Source organism: Oncorhynchus mykiss, chromosome 11 (assembly GCF_057628025.1).
Source record: "Oncorhynchus mykiss isolate SJ-2025 chromosome 11, ASM5762802v1, whole genome shotgun sequence".
NCBI lineage: Eukaryota > Metazoa > Chordata > Actinopteri > Salmoniformes > Salmonidae > Oncorhynchus > Oncorhynchus mykiss.
The window spans coordinates 71,548,669-71,569,146 of NC_143032.1; the positions used below are offsets into that span (position 1 = coordinate 71,548,669).

Consider the following 20,478-nt stretch of genomic DNA (forward strand, 5'->3'; position numbering starts at 1 on the left):
CTTTTTCCCCTCTTCCCTTTCTTCATGTTTGCCACATAACCATAAACATAAGTGTTTGAAGAAAGGATCAATTCCATTACTTAGCTTATTTTGCAGTTTGTAACTTCAGCTGGCAAAGTCTCGCTAAACCCAATTTTATGAAGAAGATAACAGACCATGTAATTGAAACAGTCTGACAATTATACACGTCTCTTGTTCATTCTTGTGGGGAATGAAAGAGTGTAGGCCCATTACTTTGACTCTGTGGTAGCGGTCCAATTCTTTATTGTGTCTATCTAATCTTTAATTTACTGCAGGGTCCCAATGAAATGAAAAACAGATTTCTATTGGAGATTTGGCCATGGGTTAATGTTAGTTCATTTCATGTGTGTGTGTGTGTCTGTGTGTGTACATACTCTCTCCACCACTATATCCATAGTCATACTCCTCGTACCATGGGCTTTCATAGGTAGGTGGTGGTGTAATAGAATCCTCTGTATCAGAGGGAGAAAACACAACGTTAGAACAGTCTTAGTATACTGTATCAGAGGGAGAAACACAACGTTAGAACAGTCTTAGTATACTGTATCAGAGGGATAAAACACAACTTTAGAACAGTCTTAGTATACTGTATCAGAGGGATAAAACACAACGTTAGAACAGTCTTAGTATACTGTATCAGAGGGATAAAACACAACGTTAGAACAGTCTTAGTATACTGTATCAGAGGGATAAAACACAACGTTAGAACAGTCTTAGTATACTGTATCAGAGGGATAAAACACAATGTTAGAACAGTCTTAGTATACTGTATCAGAGGGATAAAACACAACGTTAGAACAGTCTTAGTATACTGTATCAGAGGGATAAAACACAACGTTAGAACAGTCTTAGTATACTGTATCAGAGGGATAAAACACAACGTTAGAACAGTCTTAGTATACTGTATCAGAGGGATAAAACACAACGTTAGAACAGTCTTAGTATACTGTATCAGAGGGATAAAACACAATGTTAGAACAGTCTTAGTATACTGTATCAGAGGGATAAAACACAACGTTAGAACAGTCTTAGTATACTGTATCAGAGGGATAAAACACAACGTTAGAACAGTCTTAGTATACTGTATCAGAGGGATAAAACACAACGTTAGAACAGTCTTAGTATACTGTATCAGAGGGATAAAACACAACGTTAGAACAGTCTTAGTATACTGTATCAGAGGGATAAAACACAATGTTAGAACAGTCTTAGTATACTGTATCAGAGGGAGAAAACACAACGTTAGAACAGTCTTAGTATACTGTATCAGAGGGAGAAACACAACGTTAGAACAGTCTTAGTATACTGTATCAGAGGGATAAAACACAACGTTAGAACAGTCTTAGTATACTGTATCAGAGGGATAAAACACAACGTTAGAACAGTCTTAGTATACTGTATCAGAGGGATAAAACACAACGTTAGAACAGTCTTAGTATACTGTATCAGAGGGATAAAACACAACGTTAGAACAGTCTTAGTATACTGTATCAGAGGGATAAAACACAACTTTAGAACAGTCTTAGTATACTGTATCAGAGGGATAAAACACAACGTTAGAACAGTCTTAGTATACTGTATCAGAGGGAGAAAACACAACGTTAGAACAGTCTTAGTATACTGTATCAGAGGGAGAAACACAACGTTAGAACAGAGGGAGAAAACACAACGTTAGAACAGTCTTAGTATACTGTATCAGAGGGAGAAACACAACATTAGAACAGAGGGAGAAACACAACGTTAGAACAGTCTTAGTATACTGTAGCCTGGGTAACACATTGTTTCTGCATTGATTCAACAGGACTACCCCACTGGGCACAAACTGGTTGAATCAATGTTGTTTCCACGTCATTTCAGCAGTGGAAAGCTGATTGAATTTGCAAAAAGTCATCAATTTAAGAAATGTTGAGAATGTTTGTCTTTTTTTCACCCAACTTTTAACCTACTATAAATCAAATGACATGGTTTTATTGATTTCACGTTGAATTAACGTTAGTTGACAACTCATTCAAATGCAAATCAAAACTAGACGTTGAACTGATGCATGTGCACAGTGGGACATAACTGCCCTGGCAAAACCACAAGTTGACTCCAGCAGAAACCTGTTTGGTAGTACTGTTCTCTTTTTACTAAACAACATGACACAGACTCTCTTTGGTTTTATGTGTGCTTTCCAAAGCTCTCTGTAGCTACGGCTATTTAACTAAAGGCCTTGATAATGCAGTAATCTTCCAATACAGTGAAAGTGAAATACAGTGAAATATAGTCAAATTTCTGCAGCCACAACAGACCAACGTAAAGCTAGTGTAACTCACTGCTTGTTATTTGCCTAGTTAAATGTTTAATTTACATTTACAAGGAATAAAACAGAGCAACCATCTTGTGAAAGGCTTCTCGATCAAAAACAAAACCATGAAAAGCCTTTGATTGTGTGGAACTAAACTCTCACCCACTCACTCTCATTTAAAAGAACAGCTATGATCTAGCTAGCCTGATGTGATTCCCTGGAGTTAGAGGACGGTTGATCATATCCCACACTAAAACACGGGTTGTCTTTCATTCTTAGAAAGGAGGAACACCAGCATACACTGTGGCTCTCTAAGCAGTGACTGACTGACTGACTGACTGACTGACTGACTGACTGACTGACTGAGATACATTTACAGTATGTATTGATTGAGTCATTGATTTAATTATGTAAGTTACCTGTGACAGCGTAGCTCAAGTCGTCTTTCTCTGTGGGGACAACCTCTTTACCGTCAGGGAAAGGAAGATTCTCGGGCACCTCATCTGTTATTAGAGAACAGAGAGAGTGAGAGTTAGAGAAGGAGAGAGTGCGATAGTGAGTGAGAGAATGAGAGAGTAAGAGATTGAGAGAGCGAGATATTGAGAGAATGAGAGCGAAAGAGAGAGTGAAAGCGTGAGAGAAAGAGAATGAAAAAGAGAAGAGAGAAAGAAAGGAGTGCAAGATTGAAGAGAGTGAGATAGAAGAGGAAGAAAGGAGGGAGATGGATGATGAAGTACGAGTAGAGCGCAAGAAGAGAAATGAGAACGGAGAGAGATGATGGAGTGATATGGTGAGAGAAATAGAGGATGAGAACGGAGAGAGACGATGGAGTGATATGGTGAGAGAAATAGAGGATGAGAACGGAGAGAGACGATGGAGTGATATGGTGAGAGAAATAGAGGATGAGAACGGAGAGAGACGATGGAGTGATATGGTGAGAGAAATGGAGGATGAGAACGGAGAGAGACGATGGAGTGATATGGTGAGAGAAATAGAGGATGAGAATGGAGAGAGACGATGGAGTGATATGGTGAGAGAAATAGAGGATGAGAACGGAGAGAGATGGTGGAGTGATATGGTGAGAGAAACAGAGGATGAGAACGGAGAGAGACGGTGGAGTGATATGGTGAGAGAAATAAAGGATGAGAACGGAGAGAGACGGTGGAGTGATATGGTGAGAGAAATAGAGGATGAGAACAGAGAGAGACGATGGAGTGATATGGTGAGAGAAATAGAGGATGAGAACGGAGAGAGATGGTGGAGTGATATGGTGAGAGAAATAGAGGATGAGAACAGAGATGGTGGAGTGATATGGTGAGAGAAATAGAGGATGAGAACGGAGAGAGATGGTGGAGTGATATGGTGAGAGAAATAGAGAGGTATTGGAGAGTAAGATACTGTAGGAGTGGAGATATGGAGCAATGGTAGAGTAAAACAGTAGTGGAAATATGGACACAGTAACGTAATGAAAACTTGTTACTTTCACACAAAGTACAGAAGAGCTGAGCTTAGCTATGAATGTCACTGACAGACCTTCATATGAGATGATCTTTCCATCATCTGATTAAAACTCATTGGTTAAAGCAGCATTTCTCAAACTCGGTACTCTGGACTCCAAGGGGTGGAAGTTTTGTTTTTTGCCCTAATACTACACAGCTGATTCAAATGATCAAAGCTGGATGATTAGTTTATTTTAATTAGCTGCGTAGTGCTGGGGCAAAAACCAAAACGTGCTCACCTTGGGGTCCCGAGGACCGAGTTTGGGAAACCCTGGGTTAAAGACTCCAGGTGGTTTGATGTAGAGAGGAGCTGGAGAAGAAATGTACAAGTCCAAATAGTTCAGTATGTGCTGTTATAAACTTATAAACGAATAGCTAGTATGTAAAATACTTTACTAACTACTTGGAAATTACTATTCAAGTTATTTCAAAATGACATTTTACAGGTGTTGGTACCTTTATCCCATTCATCCATTCATTCAGTCAGTCAGTCATTGTCAGTCATTTTAGGAAACTGAGGTTTAAACATACATTTGGCTTCCCAGTAGTCTTCATCTCCCGTGTCCACCTCTCCATCCACCACAAGAGGGGGGGGTGTGGCCGTCGGGTCCTCTCCCGTCCAATAGTCATCTTCTGGGTCGACCACTGGGCCTGCAGGCTCCTCCTCCTCTCCCTTCCAGTAGTCATCCTCTGAGTCAGTCTCTGGGGTGGCTGGCTTATCATCATCATCAGGGTTCCAGTACTCATCCTCTGAGTCAGTCTCTGGGGTGGCTGGCTTATCATCATCAGGGTTCCAGTACTCATCCTCTGATTTCGTCTCTGGGGTGGCTGGCTTATCATCATCAGGGTTCCAGTACTCATCCTCTGAGTCAGTCTCTGGTGTGGCTGGCTTATCATCATCAGGGTTCCAGTACTCATCCTCTGAGTCAGTCTCTGGGGTGGCTGGCTTATCATCATCAGGGTTCCAGTACTCATCCTCTGAGTCAGTCTCTGGGGTGGCTGGCTTATCATCATCAGGGTTCCAGTAGTCATCCTCTGAGTCAGTCTCTGGGGTGGCTGGCTTATCATCATCAGGGTTCCAGTAGTCATCCTCTGAGTCAGTATCTGGGGTGGCTGGCTTATCATCATCAGGGTTCCAGTAGTCATCCTCTGTCAGAGGGACACAGGACAGTAGATGTAACATTATTATTGTGGAGAAAATCTATATGCTTTTCGATGGTACAAATAAGATCAACATTTTGATTGGTATTAGAACACTGAGGCACCAGCTACAGAGAAATGATGTGAAAACATCTGCACTCACCTCTGTCTAAATAGGGGAAGTCTGGGTAGGGGTCAGGTTCTGTGGGCGCTTCAGAGGGAACAGAGAGCACCGTCTTACAAACAACTTAGCACTCACAAATTACAAATCATTGTATAGCTAATTTATCAATTCTAGTCTGTCTTAAAGAACCAGTGAGGTCAAAAATGAGATTTTCTGTGTTTCATATATACAGTATTTACACACTATGAAGTTGGAATAATACGGTGAAATTGTAAAAATTACAATAATACCCTTTAGCGTTAGAGCTGTTTATAAAGAGCCTGAAATTTTTGCCTGTTTAGGTGGGATGGAGTTTTGGCTTGCCTGGTGACATCACCAGGCTGCAATTAGTTAATAAACCAATAAGAGTTCCAAACCTCTCTGCCAATAACAGCTAATCGTCAGTTTTCCCCTCTCCACTCAGAACACTCCCAGACAGTCCTAGCAAAATTCTTGCTTGAGAAATTGCTCTTTACTAAGAAGCTGTTTTTTGTTTATTTTTTTTTACAATTTTAATTGAAAATAATCACAGTAAGGTACTTAATTGTTACCCAGAAATGATTTGATACTGAGATGAAAACAGCTGCATTGGACCTTTAACTAGAGTGGTGTGTAACTAAATTACCTGGCTCTGTGTACACCTCTGTGGTAGTGGTCGGTGGTAGTGTGGTAGTGGTCGGTGGTGGAGTTGTTGGTGCTTTGCCGCGGCGGCCTCCCTTGTCCTTCAGCTTTTTGTCTGCTTTAGACTCCTTGTTCTTCTTGTCCTTCTTACCCTTTTTTTTCTTCCCTTTGCCCTCCTCCTCCTCTGGGGCTCTCCTGACCCGGGCTTGGAGATGGACGAAGAAGCAAAGGAAAGTGAATAAACTCGATCATGTTGACCCCTGAGGTCCCAATATGAATCCTTACAGCTCCTACCAGATATGTATATATATGTATATCGAAAGCGTCTGCTAAATTACTCAACTGTAAATGTTGAAATTGATAGGACAATATGGCATTCAAACAACGGCTATAAATCAACACCAACTTTCTGCAATTGAAACAGAATGATGAGAGAGCAAGGGACGGAGAGAGAGAGAGACAGACAGAAAGACAGATCCCGGTCCAGACATGTGTACCAGGAAGTGGGTCTGCCAGACAACATCACTAGCAGGGGGCACAGCTGAGCTAACGTCTGGCAGACAGGCTGTGAATGTGTGTGTGGCGGGGGGGAGATGACGGTGTCCTGTGCAGAAGAAAGCCTCCTCTGTTCTATCTACAAAAAAGGTTTGGGGTAGTTTCCCCTTTTTTCCCCCAATTTCGTGATATCCAATTGGTAGTTAGTCTTGTCCCATCACTGAAACTCCCCTACTGACTCGGGCGAGGCAAAGGTCGAGAGCCATGCGTCCTCTGAAACACGACCCTGCCAAGCCGCACTGCTTCTTGACACGTTGCTCACTTAACCCGGAAGCCAGCCGCACCAATGTGTCGGAGGAATCACCATCCAGTTGGCGACCAAAGTCAGTTTGGAGTCGCTAGAGCATGATAAGACAAGGAAATCCCGGCCAGCCAAACCCTCCCCTAACCCAGACAACGCTGGGCCAAGTGTGCTCTGCTTCATGGGTCTCCCAGTCATGGCCAGTTGTGACATAGCCTGGGATCGAACCCGGGTCTGTAGTGACACCTCAAACACTGCAATGCAGTTCCTTAGACTGCTGCGCCACTCGGGAGGCCCGGGACCCACAAACACATACACGTACACACAGACAAACCTCAAGAAGAGGAACTATAGCGACATCATCATACTCATGGTCAAGGAGATCTGGGCTTATCTAAGTGTTACCACATGATGTCCCATTTGAATATTCCAAAATCACATAGTAGGACTGTAGGTTTCTATTTGATGTGGAATGGATAATGAAGCTGTTCTTCTTTCTGGCCTTTCCTCTGAATGAACATATTTTTGTATGTTATGAATAATATGTGGATGTAATTATCCTCTTGTGCTGCTTATGGTTCTGCCTCAATCGCCACTGGAAGGCGTTGTATGGTAATGTAATGTAACATTTTGGGAAGCAAAAAGTTGTGTAAATCCAGAAGTCAGTGGAGCCTCATTGGCATTTCACTATCTCTCTTCATGGCTGTCTGAATATCTGTGCCAGTGACATAACTGTGGAACGGAGGCTATGTCTTCATGGAAAATATTCCTCCATTAGTAAACCCAGTCAAACTGTAATGACATGCTGTTAGGGCATTATCAACATTGTCCTGTCTGACTCTGTGTGGTTGGTAATTCTCATATCTTCTCAATGGTGGACAAATAGGTATAACAGTAGTAGCAACTATCCCATAGCACACTACAAACTATGTAACAATGTCTACCTACTGTACAACATACACTGAACCAAAAAATGGACGCAACATGTTAAGTGTTTGTTTCATGAGCTGAAAAAAAAAAATCCATACGCACAAAAAGCTTATTTCTCTAAAATGTTGTGCACAAATTTGTTTACGTCCTTGCTAGTAAGCAATTCTCCTTGCCAAGATAATCCATCCATATGGCATATTAAGCTGATTAAACAGCATGATCACTACACAGGTGTAACTTGTGCTGGGGACAATAAAAGGCCACTCTAAAAATGTTTTAACCTAACAATAAAAATTGACATTTTAACCCATGGGTTAACTGCCTTGTTCAGTGGTAGAAGAACAGATTTTTTACCTTGTCTGCTTGGGATCCGATCTTGCAATCTTTCAGTTACTAGTCCAACACTCTAACCACTAGGCTACCTGCCGACCCAGTTTTGTCACACACCACTATGACACAGATGTCTCAAGTTTTGCGAGAGCGTGCAATTGGCATGCAGACTGCAGGAATGTCCACCAGAGCTGTTGCCAGAGACTTGAATGTTAATGTCTCTACCATAAGCCACCTCCAACGTTGTTTTAGAGAATTTGGCAGTGTCCAACTGCAGACCACGTATTCCCAGGGCCGGTCCCGGCCATTCTGCCGCCCTAGGCAAGCCTAAAGAAATTGCCTTCCCATGCAAAACTAGAACAGTCCCAGTAAACAAAATAACATTGAAAATACATCTAAAATAGTATTTTCCAGACATTGAAGTTAGGTTCAATTTACGTTCTGAATGAAAGGTGAAAATGTGTTTTTTTCTGGACATTGAAAATATGCATTTTCCAGACTTTGAAATCAACAGAATTTTTGGTTCTGAATGAAAGTTGAAAAGACGTCATTTAGAAACGTCTATGTATGGACCAAATCAAGGCCGGTCCAGACAGGACCAAATCTGAACCAAACATAGAAGTCTATGTTTGGGCCAAATCAATGCCGGTCGATACCAGACAAAATGTGAACCAACGTCCATGGACATGGAATGCAAGGCCAGTCTGGATTGCACCAAAAAAAGACATCCAGTCCGGACAGAGCAACAACAAAAAGACATCCAGTATCGTGTCCAGTCGCTTATTTGCTACTTACATGCGGTAATAATAAAAAGGAGTGTAATAGCCTACAGTTTTCTTGACATTTTGTTTTAATTATTGTGAATGGGTTATGTTTTACCCTGGCTATATCTGCTACATGATTCATGTTAGATTATTTTGGGGACGGAATGTTGGTTGCGCGCCGCAGCGATGCTTCTCTCCAACAGAGAGACGAGCTGGGAATAAACAATAAAAATATTTTGCAGCCTTGCCTTTGACAAAGTGGGAGCTGCTTATCACAGGGCGGCATCAGCGCTCACCTAAAAAGCCCATATGCCACTGTTTAAGAGAAATTGACATTGTTTTTGGGCAGAATTATGTGAGATTTAATGTGTTGTTGGAAGTGCATCTTTATCAATTTAGTTCAGAAAATGATACCCTCGTCAATGTGCCGCCACAGGCCGCAGCCTAAATCTGCCAAATGAGCGGGCTGGCCCTGTGTATTCCCAGTCATGTGAAATCTATAGATTTATTTCAGTTGACTGATTTCCTTATATGAACTGTAACTCAGTAAAATCTTCAAAATTGAGGCATGTTGCATTTTATATTTTTCTTCAGTGTGGTTACACAGTACCTACTAACTAATATAATTGCCATATAAATACATGGTTTTAGTGCAACCTAATTGGGAAATTGGTCTGATTCAACCAACAGATGTGTGTGCTGAAGTTTACTAGATTTTAAGCTGTGAAACTCAGAAACAAATGTACTTTATGATTAAAACTTCATCATCATCTCTGTCTCAGAGGGTGATTCCTTCCACTGTAGAGTGGGGTTCTGTGGTCACTGTTCACCCATGATTACAGCACAATCAGTGGAAAAGAAAAGTTGACTGTACAAATCTGTTTGCAAGATGCTCAGCTCAGAGCCCAGCCAGGTATGTTACTGCAGCAGCAGACTAAATCTTCCCCAGTCTCAGTCCCAGTCCAAGTACCAGTCTCAGTCTCAGTCTAAGTCCCAGTCCAAATACCAGTCTCAGTCTAAGTCCCAGTCCCAGTCCAAGTACCAGTCTCAGTCTCAGTCTAAGTCCCAGTCCAAATACCAGTCTAAGTCCCAGTCCCAGTGCAAGTCCCAGTCCCAGTCCAAGTACCAGTCCAAGTCTCAGTCCCAGTCCAAGTACCAGTCCTAGTCCCAGTCCTAGTCCAAGTACCAGTCCTAGTCCAAGTACCAGTCTCAGTTTAAGTCCCAGTCCCAGTGCAAGTACCAGTCCCAGTCCAAGTACCAGTCCTAGTCCAAGTACCAGTCCAAGTACCAGTCCTAGTCCAAGTACCAGTCTCAGTCCCAGTCCCAGTCCAAGTATCAGTCCTAGTCCAAGTACCAGTCCAAGTCTCAGTCCCAGTCCCAGTCCAAGTACCAGTCTCAGTCCAAGTCCCAGTCCCAGTCCAAGTACCAGTCCTAGTCCAAGTACCAGTCCAAGTACCAGTCCTAGTCCAAGTATCAGTCTCAGTCCCAGTCCAAGTACCAGTCCTAGTCCAAGTACCAGTCTCAGGCCCAGGTATACTTTGCTCTGCTCTGGTGCGTGCCAAGAGACACGGTCCAGATGGGTATGACAAAAGACAAAAGGAACACCTATGTGAGAAAGCTGTTCATTGACTACAGCTCAGCGTTCAACACCATAGTGCCCTCCATATAATCACTAAGCTAAGGAACCTGGGATTATATTTTATTTTATTAGGATCTCTTTTAGTCCTCATTTGGACTGTTCTTCCAAGAGTTCTTAAAATACAATTTATAATATGATCATATTTTCACATACAACACACTGTTACAAACAGACATAATACACTGACATGTTGACCAGATAAATACTCAGTCTAAAAAGTATGATTCTTCATCTACCATAGTCCAGCACAGCTTTCCTATGTACTACATTTAAATGGTTTTAAAGTATTGTTTGAATTTATATATTGAAAATGGTCTTGTTTGCTCAGATAAATTATTCAATTTCTTTATTGCGCTAAATCGAAATGTTATTTAGCCTTCTCTTTTCTGTCTAGATGACACATAGGTGGTGGACAATCTATTCCTAGTGTCACAACTTCTACCGAAGTCGTTCGGGCAATGCTCAGCGTTCGACGTCACCGGTCTTCTAGCCATCATTGATCCATTTTCATTTTCCATTGGTTTTGTCTTGTCTTCCCACACCTGTTTTCAATCCCATTCATTACCTGTTGTGTATTTAACCCTCTGTTTCCCCTCATGTCTTTTGTCAGAGATTGTTTATTGTCAGTGTTGTGTTTATTGTATAGGTGCCCGACGTGTCCTCGTACCCATGTTTGTTTATATTCTATTCTTATTAGTGTTATGGAGCATGTTACTTGGACATTCATTAAAGACTCCATTTTACACTCCGTTTGACTCCTGCGCCTGACTTCCCTGCCACCTATACACACGACTTTGACACCTAGTATTTACTGAATGTCTGTCTCTTTCCAACTGAATACTGTTGTGAATAGAGTTTGGCTGTTATAAATGGTGTATATTACAAAATAAAATAAGCATGTATTTATTTAATATCTTGTTGACTGATGACCAACCAAGAGCATTGAGCATGACTACAACCGAATAACCATATATCCACCTTAAAACAATCCTTGCTGCTTTGTTCTGTTCAATCTGCAGCCTCCAAATTTAACTTGTGGATGCATTTCCCCAGAACACAGAACAGTAGATCACTTGACTCCCAATTAATGCTTGGGTTGTTTACTTAAGAATCTTTCCCGGTAAATATTTAGCTATCCTTCTGATCATGCATGCAGTTTTAATATTTTGTTTTACATAGATGAGTTATTTGAGACGACCATGATAAGCAGTTGTCTAGCTGCACTCCTAGTAGTTTGGTTTCTGCCACTTCCTAAGTTTGTACTCCCCCCATACTTAATTGTGTTCCATGCTGTGTTGGCCTTTTTCTAGTGGAACAGACCAACATAACTTTGGTTTTCTTAGTGTTTAAAACAAGTTTGTTCCCGGCAAACCCACTCCCTGATATTTTCCATATGCTGTACGTGTTGAACCGATTGGAAAAAGGGGACCGAGCACGCCCCCATTCTCAGTGACAGGGCTGCAGTGGAGCAGGTTGAGAGCTTCAAGTTCCTTGGTGTTCACATCACCAACAAACTAACATGGTCCAAGCACACCAAGACAGTCGTGAAGAGGGCACGACAAAACCTATTCCACCTCGGGAGACTGAAAAGATTTGACATGGGTCTTCAAATCCTCAAAAGGTTCTACAGCTGCACCATCGAGAGCATCCTGGTTGTATCACTGCCTGGTACGGCAACTACTCAGCCTCCGACCGCAAGGCACTACAGAGGGTAGTGCGTACGGCCCAGTACATCACTGGGGCCAAACTTCCTGCCATCCAGGACCTCTATACCAGGCGGTGTCAGAGGAAGGCCCTAAAATTTGTCAAAGACTCAAGCCAGCCTAGTCATAGACTGTTCTCGTTGCTACCGCACGGCAAGCGGTACCGGAGCACCAAGTCTAGGTCCAAGAAGCTTCTAAACAGCTTTTACCCCCAAGCCATAAAACTCCTGAACACCTATTCAAATAGCAACCCAAACTATTTGCATTGCGCCCCCCCCTATTCACCGCTGCTACTCTCTGTTGTTATCTCCTATGCATAGTCACTTTAATAAATCTACCTACATGTATATATTACCTCAACTAACTGGTGCCCCCACACATTGACCTTGTATTGGTAACCCCCTGTATATAGTCTTACAAGTGTTATTTTACTGCTGCTCTTTAATTACTTGTTACTTTTATTTCTTATTCTTATCCGTATAACTGCATCGATGGTTAGGGGCTCGTAAGTAAGCGTTTCAATGTAATACCTGTTGTATTCGGCACATTTGACTAATACAAATTGATTTTATTTTATTTTATTGTCTTGCTGTATAAATTGTAGTATCATCTGAAAATGTAGTGGTTTGAGTTTCAGATAAGGCATAAGGAAGGTTGTTGGTATATATTAAGTAAAGAAGTGGACCAAGGCAGCTGCCCTGTGGTATTCCACAGTTTAAAGCATGAGGGGAAGAAAATTAACCATTGATATACAGTGGGGAGAACAAGTATTTGATACACTGCCGATTTTGTAGGTTTTCCTACTTACAAAGCATGTAGAGGTCTGTCATTTTTATCATAGGTACACTTCAACTGTGAGAGACGGAATCTAAAACAAAAATCCAGAAAATCACATTGTATGATTTTTAAGTAATTAATTTGCATTTTATTGCATGACATAAGTATTTGATCACCTACCAACCAGTAAGAATTCTGGCTCTCACAGATCCCTGTTAGTTTTTCTTTAAGAGGCCCTCCTGTTCTCCACTCATTACCTGTATTAAATGCACCTGTCTGAACTCGTTACCTGTATAAAAGACACCTGTCCACACACTCAATCAAAATATATTTTAGATTTTAGATTTTTCAAAGTAGAGACCCTTTGCCTTGATGACAGCTTTGCACACTCTTGGCATTGAGTAGGTGTGTCCAAACTTTTGACTGGTGGTATACAGAAGACAGCCCTATTTGGTAAAAGACCAAGTCCATATTATGGCAAGAACAGCTCATATAAGCAAAGAGAAACAACAGTCCATCATTACTTTAAGATATGAAGGTCACTCAATCCATACAATTTCAAGAACTTTGAAAGTTTCTTCAAGTGCAGTCGCAAAAACCATCAAGTGCTATGATGAAACTGGCACTCATGAGGACTGCCGCAGGACAGGAAGACCCAGAGTTACCTCTGCTACAGAGGACAAGTTCCTTAGAGTTACCATCCTCAGAATTTTCAGACCAAATAAATGCTTCACAGAGTTCAAGTATCAAACACATCTCAACATCAACTGTTCAGAGGAGACCTTATGAATCAGGCCTTCATGGTCAAATTGCTGCAAAGAAACCACTACTAAAGGACACTAATAAGAATAAGAGACTTGCTTGGGCCAAGAAACACGAGCAATGGACTTTAGACCGTTGGAAATCTGTCCTTTGGTCTGATGAGTCCAGATTTCAGATTTTTGGTTTTAATTACCGTGTCTTTGTGAGACGCAGAGTAGGTGAAAGGATGATCTCCGCATGTGTGGTTCCCGCCGTGAAACATGAGTTGTGAGTTGTGATGGTGTGGAGGTGCTTTGCTGGTGACACTGTCTGTGATTTATTTAGAATTCAAGGCACACTTAACCAGTATGGCTACAACAGCATTCTGCAGCGATATGCCATCAAATCTGGTTTGCGCTTAGCGGGACTATCATTTGCTTTCAACAGGACAATGACCCAACACATATCCAGGCTCAAGGGTGCCAGGCTGCTTTTCAATACGCACACCTGTCACCATGATTACGGGCAGCTGCAAAATATTGGACTCACCTGGACTCCATTACTTTGTGGATTACCCCCTCTATATTTGTCTGCTCTTCAGTTTGTTCCCTGTGTCAGCATTGATGATGTTATTTTTCTCCTGTCCAGATGCTGTTCCTGTTCTGTTTCATGTCTGTGTTTCATTAAATGTTCACTCCCTGTACCTGCTTCTCGTCTCCAGCGTTGATCCTCACAGTAAGGGGCAGTAGGTAGCCTAGTAGTTAGAGCGTTGGGCCAGTAAGCGAAAGATTGCTAGATTGAATCCCCGAGCTGACAAAGTAAAAATCTGTCGTTCTGCCCCTGAACAAGGCCATCATTATAAATAAGAATGTGTTCTTAACTGACTTGCCTAGTTAAATATATATATATTTTTTAAAGTACGTTAAAAAAAGTAAGGGCTATTTGACCAAGAAGGAGAGTTATTGAGTGCTGCATCCGGTGACCTGGCCTCCACATTCACCCGACCTCAACCCAATTGAGATGGTTTGAGATGATTTGGACCACAGAGTGAAGGAAAAGCAGCAAACAAGTGCTAAGCATATGTGGGAACTCCTTCAAGACTGTTGGAAAAGTATTTCCAGGTGAAGCTCGTTGAGAGAATGCCAAGAGAGTGCAAAGCTGTCATCAAGGCAAAGGGTGGCTACTTTATAGAATCTAAAATATATTTTGATTTGTTTAACACTTCTCTGGTTACTACATGATTCCATATGTGTTATTTCATAGTTTTGATGTCTTCAGAAAATTGTAAAAATGAAGAAAAACCCTTGAGTAGGTGTGTCCAAATGTACATAGTAATTCAATCAATCAATCACCTAACCTAACCTAACCAAACCTACATGTACATACAGTGCATTCGGAAAGTATTCAGTGTTATTGCGTGTAGATTTAATCTTTAGAATATACTGTAAGACTGTAACAACAAAATGTAGAAAAAGTCAATGGGTCTGAATACTTTCCGAATACACTGTATTACCTCAATCAATCACCCCAACTACCTCGTACCCAAGTACACTGACTTGGTACCGGTACTCCTTAAATATAGCCTTGTTATTGTTATTTTATTGTGTTACTATTTTCTTTTTATCTATTTGCTCATTTTCTTACTTTTTAACTACATTGTAGGGAAAAAGCTTGTAAGTAAGCATTTCACTGTAAAGTGTACACTTGTTGTACTCGGTGCATGTGTCAAATAAGATGTGATTTGATTTTGTGAGCTGGAGACAAACAGGTGAGAGTGGTGTGTGCAGGGTATGTGTGTGTATACTGTTGGACAGGTCATAGTGACTGAACAGTGCCTGGGTAATTCAGGAAACCGCCGGCTTCTTTTGAAACCAATGCTCTCCATTCATCTTCCATGTTCTCTGTGCCTTATCCCCTGTCCTCTGTGCCCTGTCTCCTGTCTGACAATGTAACATAATGTTCTCCAGTCCTGCTCCTGGAAAGGAGGCATCTGTTCCAGCCCAACAACCAGACGATGTAGATTATTTTTTTCTATTAATGGTTTGATCATTAGTTGATACGGTGTGTTATTGCTGGGCTGGAACAAAGTCCTGCACATCTTGTGAGTCTCCAAGACTAGGATCCAAGAACACTAGTGTAACACAAGCCAGGGGTTCCAAAACAGTTTTCTTCTTGAGCCCCATCAAGTAGATAAAACCATCCATGTTTCTAGCCACAACTCAATTGGGATCTACCAGTGGGTCCCAACTCTCCACTTAGTAACATGTATTATAATAGGTAGGTTGGCTTTGTTCTTACCTGGTACGGCTTCTTCCTCTGTGGCTCTCTTTGCCTTGCCAGTCTGTCTTTGCGTCTCTGTGAGCTCCTGTTCTTTAGCCGGCTCATCCTGGGACTCCTCTCCATGTAGGGCCTCCATTCCTCCATCCATCCCTCTCTCCACAGCCTGGCCTATAGAGACTATGCCTCCTGCGCTCTCCCCTCCTCTTAGCAGTAGCACACAGCATAGGGCCAGCAGAACCAAACACACCACTGCAGTATGACCCCCCATCCTCCCTACTCTACAGTACCTACCTCAATGTTCTACAAAATACTTCTAGCTCAGTATTCCGATCAAGTATTCCACCACAGTATTCTACTTCAGAATTAAAGTTATTGCTAAAGTTCCAGCTCAGAACGCTACTCAGAAATTCTACCTCAGTGTTCTAAATCAGTATTCTACAAAATAATTCTACCTCACCAAAACACCTCACTGTTCTGTCTCAGCATTCTACTCCAGTGTTCCACACCTTCACTCTAGTGAGGAATATTCTGGAGCTACACGCGCACTGCAAGCCACAGCTAAACCCACTCACTCAAAGCATGAGGCAGGGCTGAACACAGAGAGGAGGGAGGGAGGAAAAGAAGCCCAAAAACAATGGCTGAGGGAGACAAGAGAAAGAATCACCTTCACCTGGCTGATGAGTTGGAACAGGTGCCCAGATCAAAAGGAGATCTCAGCACAGATTGAGCAGAGCAGCTCACTGGAGAAGCCAGGAGAGGGAAGGCAGAATCCAGGCTGGCTCTATAGATTTGAAAATAGAGCTTAGTCCTGTAGCAGAGTGCTTCTACCAGCTCTTCCCTCCGCAGACTGCTCTTCCCTCCGCAGACTGCCACAGACAGGCACAAATGGAAAGGCTCCCAGGACGCTGGATTCCAGAGGAGGAGAGGGGGAGGGGAAAAGAGTGGAAAGAGGGTGGGGGAGGACAGAATGTGTGTGTGCTAACAATACTGAACCCCACAACATCTGTGGACTCATGGAGTGGACTTAGTTCAAAGCAAATGAAAACAATAAAGAACATATTCCACCTCAAACTGGATTTAGTTTTTTAGGAATGTCCCGCTCTCCTCACCATCCAGATTTCAGGGGAACTGTAGCATTCTTTCCTTACGATGTAGCTTAGCAAAGTCTCCCATTAGTTTGAAGGAAAACTCATTCCCAGCCAAGAAGAAACACACACACACACACCTGAACACACACACACACACACACACACACACACACACACACACACACACACACACACACACACACACACACACACACACACACACACACACACACACACACACACACACACACACACACACACACACACACACACACACACACACACACACACACACACACACACACACACACACACACACACACACAGAATAACTATTTGAGCAGATGACAAAAGTTTGCCCTTTTCGGGGCTTTGTGTTTTCTTTGCTCTGCCCTGTCTGTGGCCTCCCCCAGAGAAGTAGTCTCCACTCTAGTACCTCGGGTTAACTGAGACGAAGGAATTGGAAAACAAACTGAATTGGAAAAAGATATGCAGCTACTGGAGGAAGCTTAAATGGAAATTTGTTTTTCAGCACTAAATTATGGTGCTGCAAACAGAAACAGACAGCCTAATAATTCAGAAGAAAAGAAAACAGTGGGAAAAAAAATCTGATTCTAAGCAGGATTGTTTAGATGGTGAGTAGTAGTAGTATCTCTTGAGATTTGTCCAAAAGGGCTTATTTTTAAATGTGTTTAGAGTTATAACTCACAAATCAAATTATAAGCATCTGGTTGGAAATGACTCAAAGTGAGTAAGAGGGTTTTGGTTTTGTCCAAAGTACTCTGATTCAAGTCTATCTTCCCGTACGCATCACAGATTTACCTTTTTTTTATAGAGAGACAGTAGTTTTTCCATGACACACAGTTTATAACCAACAATCTGTGATGTTGGGGGATAAGGGTAGGTCAAACATTGCAAGTACATGAGGACCTTGCCACGCTGTAGAGGAACAATTTATATTGCTCAGATGTCATACTGACCTTTATTCCAGACAAGCATGAGTCTAATGTGTGTGTGTGTGTGTGTGTGTGTGTGTGTGTGTGTGTGTGTGTGTGTGTGTGTGTGTGTGTGTGTGTGTGTGTGTGTGTGTGTGTGTGTGTGTGTGTGTGTGTGTGTGTGTGTGTGTGTGTGTGTGTGTGTGTGTGTGTGTGTGTGTGTGTGTCTCTGTGGATGGATGGTGTCCTACTACTGTAGCATGTCTGAATAAACCATCTCATCTCTGCCATTTTTATACACACACACATACCCTTACACACACAGAAACCTCCCTGCTTGATGAAGTAATTCACTTGGCTATGGAATTTTAATGTTGACAGAACTACATGAGTTTGTGTTTAGAATTTTGTCGTCACACATTGAGATTCGTGGTTGCAAGTAGCTTCGCAAATGTGTAATTTAATTTTGAAGCTGCCCACTCAAGAAAATGTGTGAAAGATTTAAGGGTCGCAAACCTGTAACTTGACATTTGAATACATTTAATAAGATTTGCAAGTATCATTTATTTTCAGAATTATTACAAGTCCATTGACGAGTATGAATATTCTGCTGTGAACCAAAAATACACGCTGGGAGTTCTGTCACTGTTGTCATGCTAACAAGAGTAACGTAAACTTGTAAAACATTTTGTAAATTTGTAGAAAGATATTTGCAGGTGGAAATGTGATTTTCGCTCCGCGAGCAGGACCTTTAACTCCTCGCCAATCAGTTCCCTCTGCCAAAACCACAACTGACGAACCATTTCCATCAATCAAATCTCAGGAATTAGCTTCCCACATGAGAAAGAGAGGATGAGGTAAATTAACGAAAATTATCTACTTGAATGTAATCGTCTCTTTTATCTGTGTTCATCGATTTTTTTTTGTGAAAGGGCATGACAGTAGTTTGCTCATCATGTGAAACATAATGGTACATTTCAGACGAACTCTAGACCAGCCATTGCATTGACAGCCGCTATTGCGTTAGCTAGCTGGCCTCTGACATTCTTCCAAGTTTTACTATCAACAGTCTAGCTTTATCAGGCAGCTTTAGATGCGAGGGGAAAACTCATATATTTTCTAGTTAGTTAACCATCTATTGAGGAAGTTGATTGGAAATGCCATTAGATAGTTAAATTGAAACAGCTGAGGGAAATCTAGCTAGCTAATTCCCATCATCATCATCATCACTGCAGCGTAGCTAATGTTAGCTAGGTTTCTAGAAAATATTAAATATATATTTGAAGCTATATTTGAAAGACTTGTTACTGACTTTTGAACACTTGTCGAACTACTTCATTCCACTGCTTGTTTATTGATTAATTGGTGACTGAAAAAGTTGGCAATAAAAATGCCCCTCCCAATTTTACTGCAAATAGATTAGCGATCTACAAGTAAACTCGTGACAACTTGATCATGCTTATGAATATGTAAAACTGTCTACAAAACTATGGTACATTAAAGGTAGTTGGGGTTCTCAGCGACTTGAACCAGAACTGAAATTTGAGCAGTGAGGTTAATTTCTTCCCCCCTCTGCTCTTTTCCTCAGGTTGAAGCACATCCTTAACACCCAGACAGATGTAAAGAACTTGGGAACCTCCCAGCCACCAGGAAAATCATATTTTTCTTGGAGTTTATTCACAAGTTTAGATAGAAATAGATCCACATGTTATTTTCCTTTATGCAGAATTGTCGCTAAACTTTTAACTTGGAAAGCTCATTCAATAATACAGACGTGGGTGATTTCTGTCCCAGGGGACTGAACTGTGTGCACATTTTTGTTCAATTTAGACCACAATTAGTTGAATGAGGTGTTAGTGAAGTCCTGAAACAAAACTCTGTACACTCCTGTGTAAAGAATCTATGGCTGTCATGACTTGAATCTAATAAATTCAGTTACCATTTTATTTTGTTAATCTATACAGATGTGTCACGTGATTTCCAGGAGACTGGTGGAGATGGATACAACCATAACCCAATGCAGTACATTTTCCTGCAACCAGGTTGAGGCCTGCTACCAGCAGGAACATGGAGCACTCCATGTCAATATATATCTATTTTTTATATATATATATATATCTAATGCTCCACTTATATGAATGGTGAATACATTTTTATTAATGTACAAAGGACATCACACAGGTGTGCCAACTAAAATATATATCCCAGACGAGACTGAAGAATAGGACATAGGCTGTGTTTAGGCATGGGCTACCTATCTAATCTTTTTTTCACAAATTGGTCTTTTGACCAATCAGATCATCTCTGAAAAAGATCTGCTATGAAAAGATCTGATGTAATTGGTCAAAAGACAAATTAGTGGGAAAAAGATCAGAATTGGGTTGCCTGTCTAAACACAGCCAGGGATAAGAGAATATAAATTATTTGTGTTTTTATCTGTTTCTATGAATTTTAGTGACCTCATACAGTACATGTTGGGGCAGCAGGTAGCCTAGTGGTTAGAGCGTTGGACTAGGAGCTGAAAGGTTGCAAGATTGAATCCCTGAGATGAAAAGGTAAAAATCTGTCGTTCTGAACAAGGCATTGAAAATAAAAATTTGTTCTTAACTGACTTGCCTAGTTAAATAATAAATAAATATTAAATGGCTATGAGATAAGGAGACTCTTGCTCTAAGCAAAGGGAAGGTACCACTGAAAGCCCCAGACTTCAGGCAGATAGCTTGATGTACATGTCACAATCCAGGCCCATGTCACAGCATGCAGT

General features: G+C 41.5%; 1 protein-coding gene across 2 annotated transcripts in view; it reads right to left on the reverse strand.

Annotated features, from left to right (window-relative positions):
* Positions 1-16,698, reverse strand: part of LOC110536316 (uncharacterized) — a 30,618-nt gene extending 13,920 nt beyond the window's left edge. The window contains exons 1-6 of one of the 2 annotated variants that reach the window (XM_090191084.1): positions 15,710-16,698; positions 5,736-5,936; positions 5,111-5,158; positions 4,339-4,899; positions 2,728-2,811; positions 396-473 (exon numbers count right to left, since the gene is read on the reverse strand). In XM_090191084.1, coding sequence (XP_090047210.1) covers positions 396-473; positions 2,728-2,811; positions 4,339-4,899; positions 5,111-5,158; positions 5,736-5,936; positions 15,710-15,959 — 1,222 coding nt within the window. In that variant the 5' untranslated portion in view covers positions 15,960-16,698. Of the gene's footprint in view, positions 1-395; positions 474-2,727; positions 2,812-4,338; positions 4,957-5,110; positions 5,159-5,735; positions 5,937-15,709 lie in introns of both variants that reach the window. The other variant, XM_036936231.2, reaches the window with a different exon arrangement.
* Positions 16,699-20,478: the final 3,780 nt, after the last annotated feature.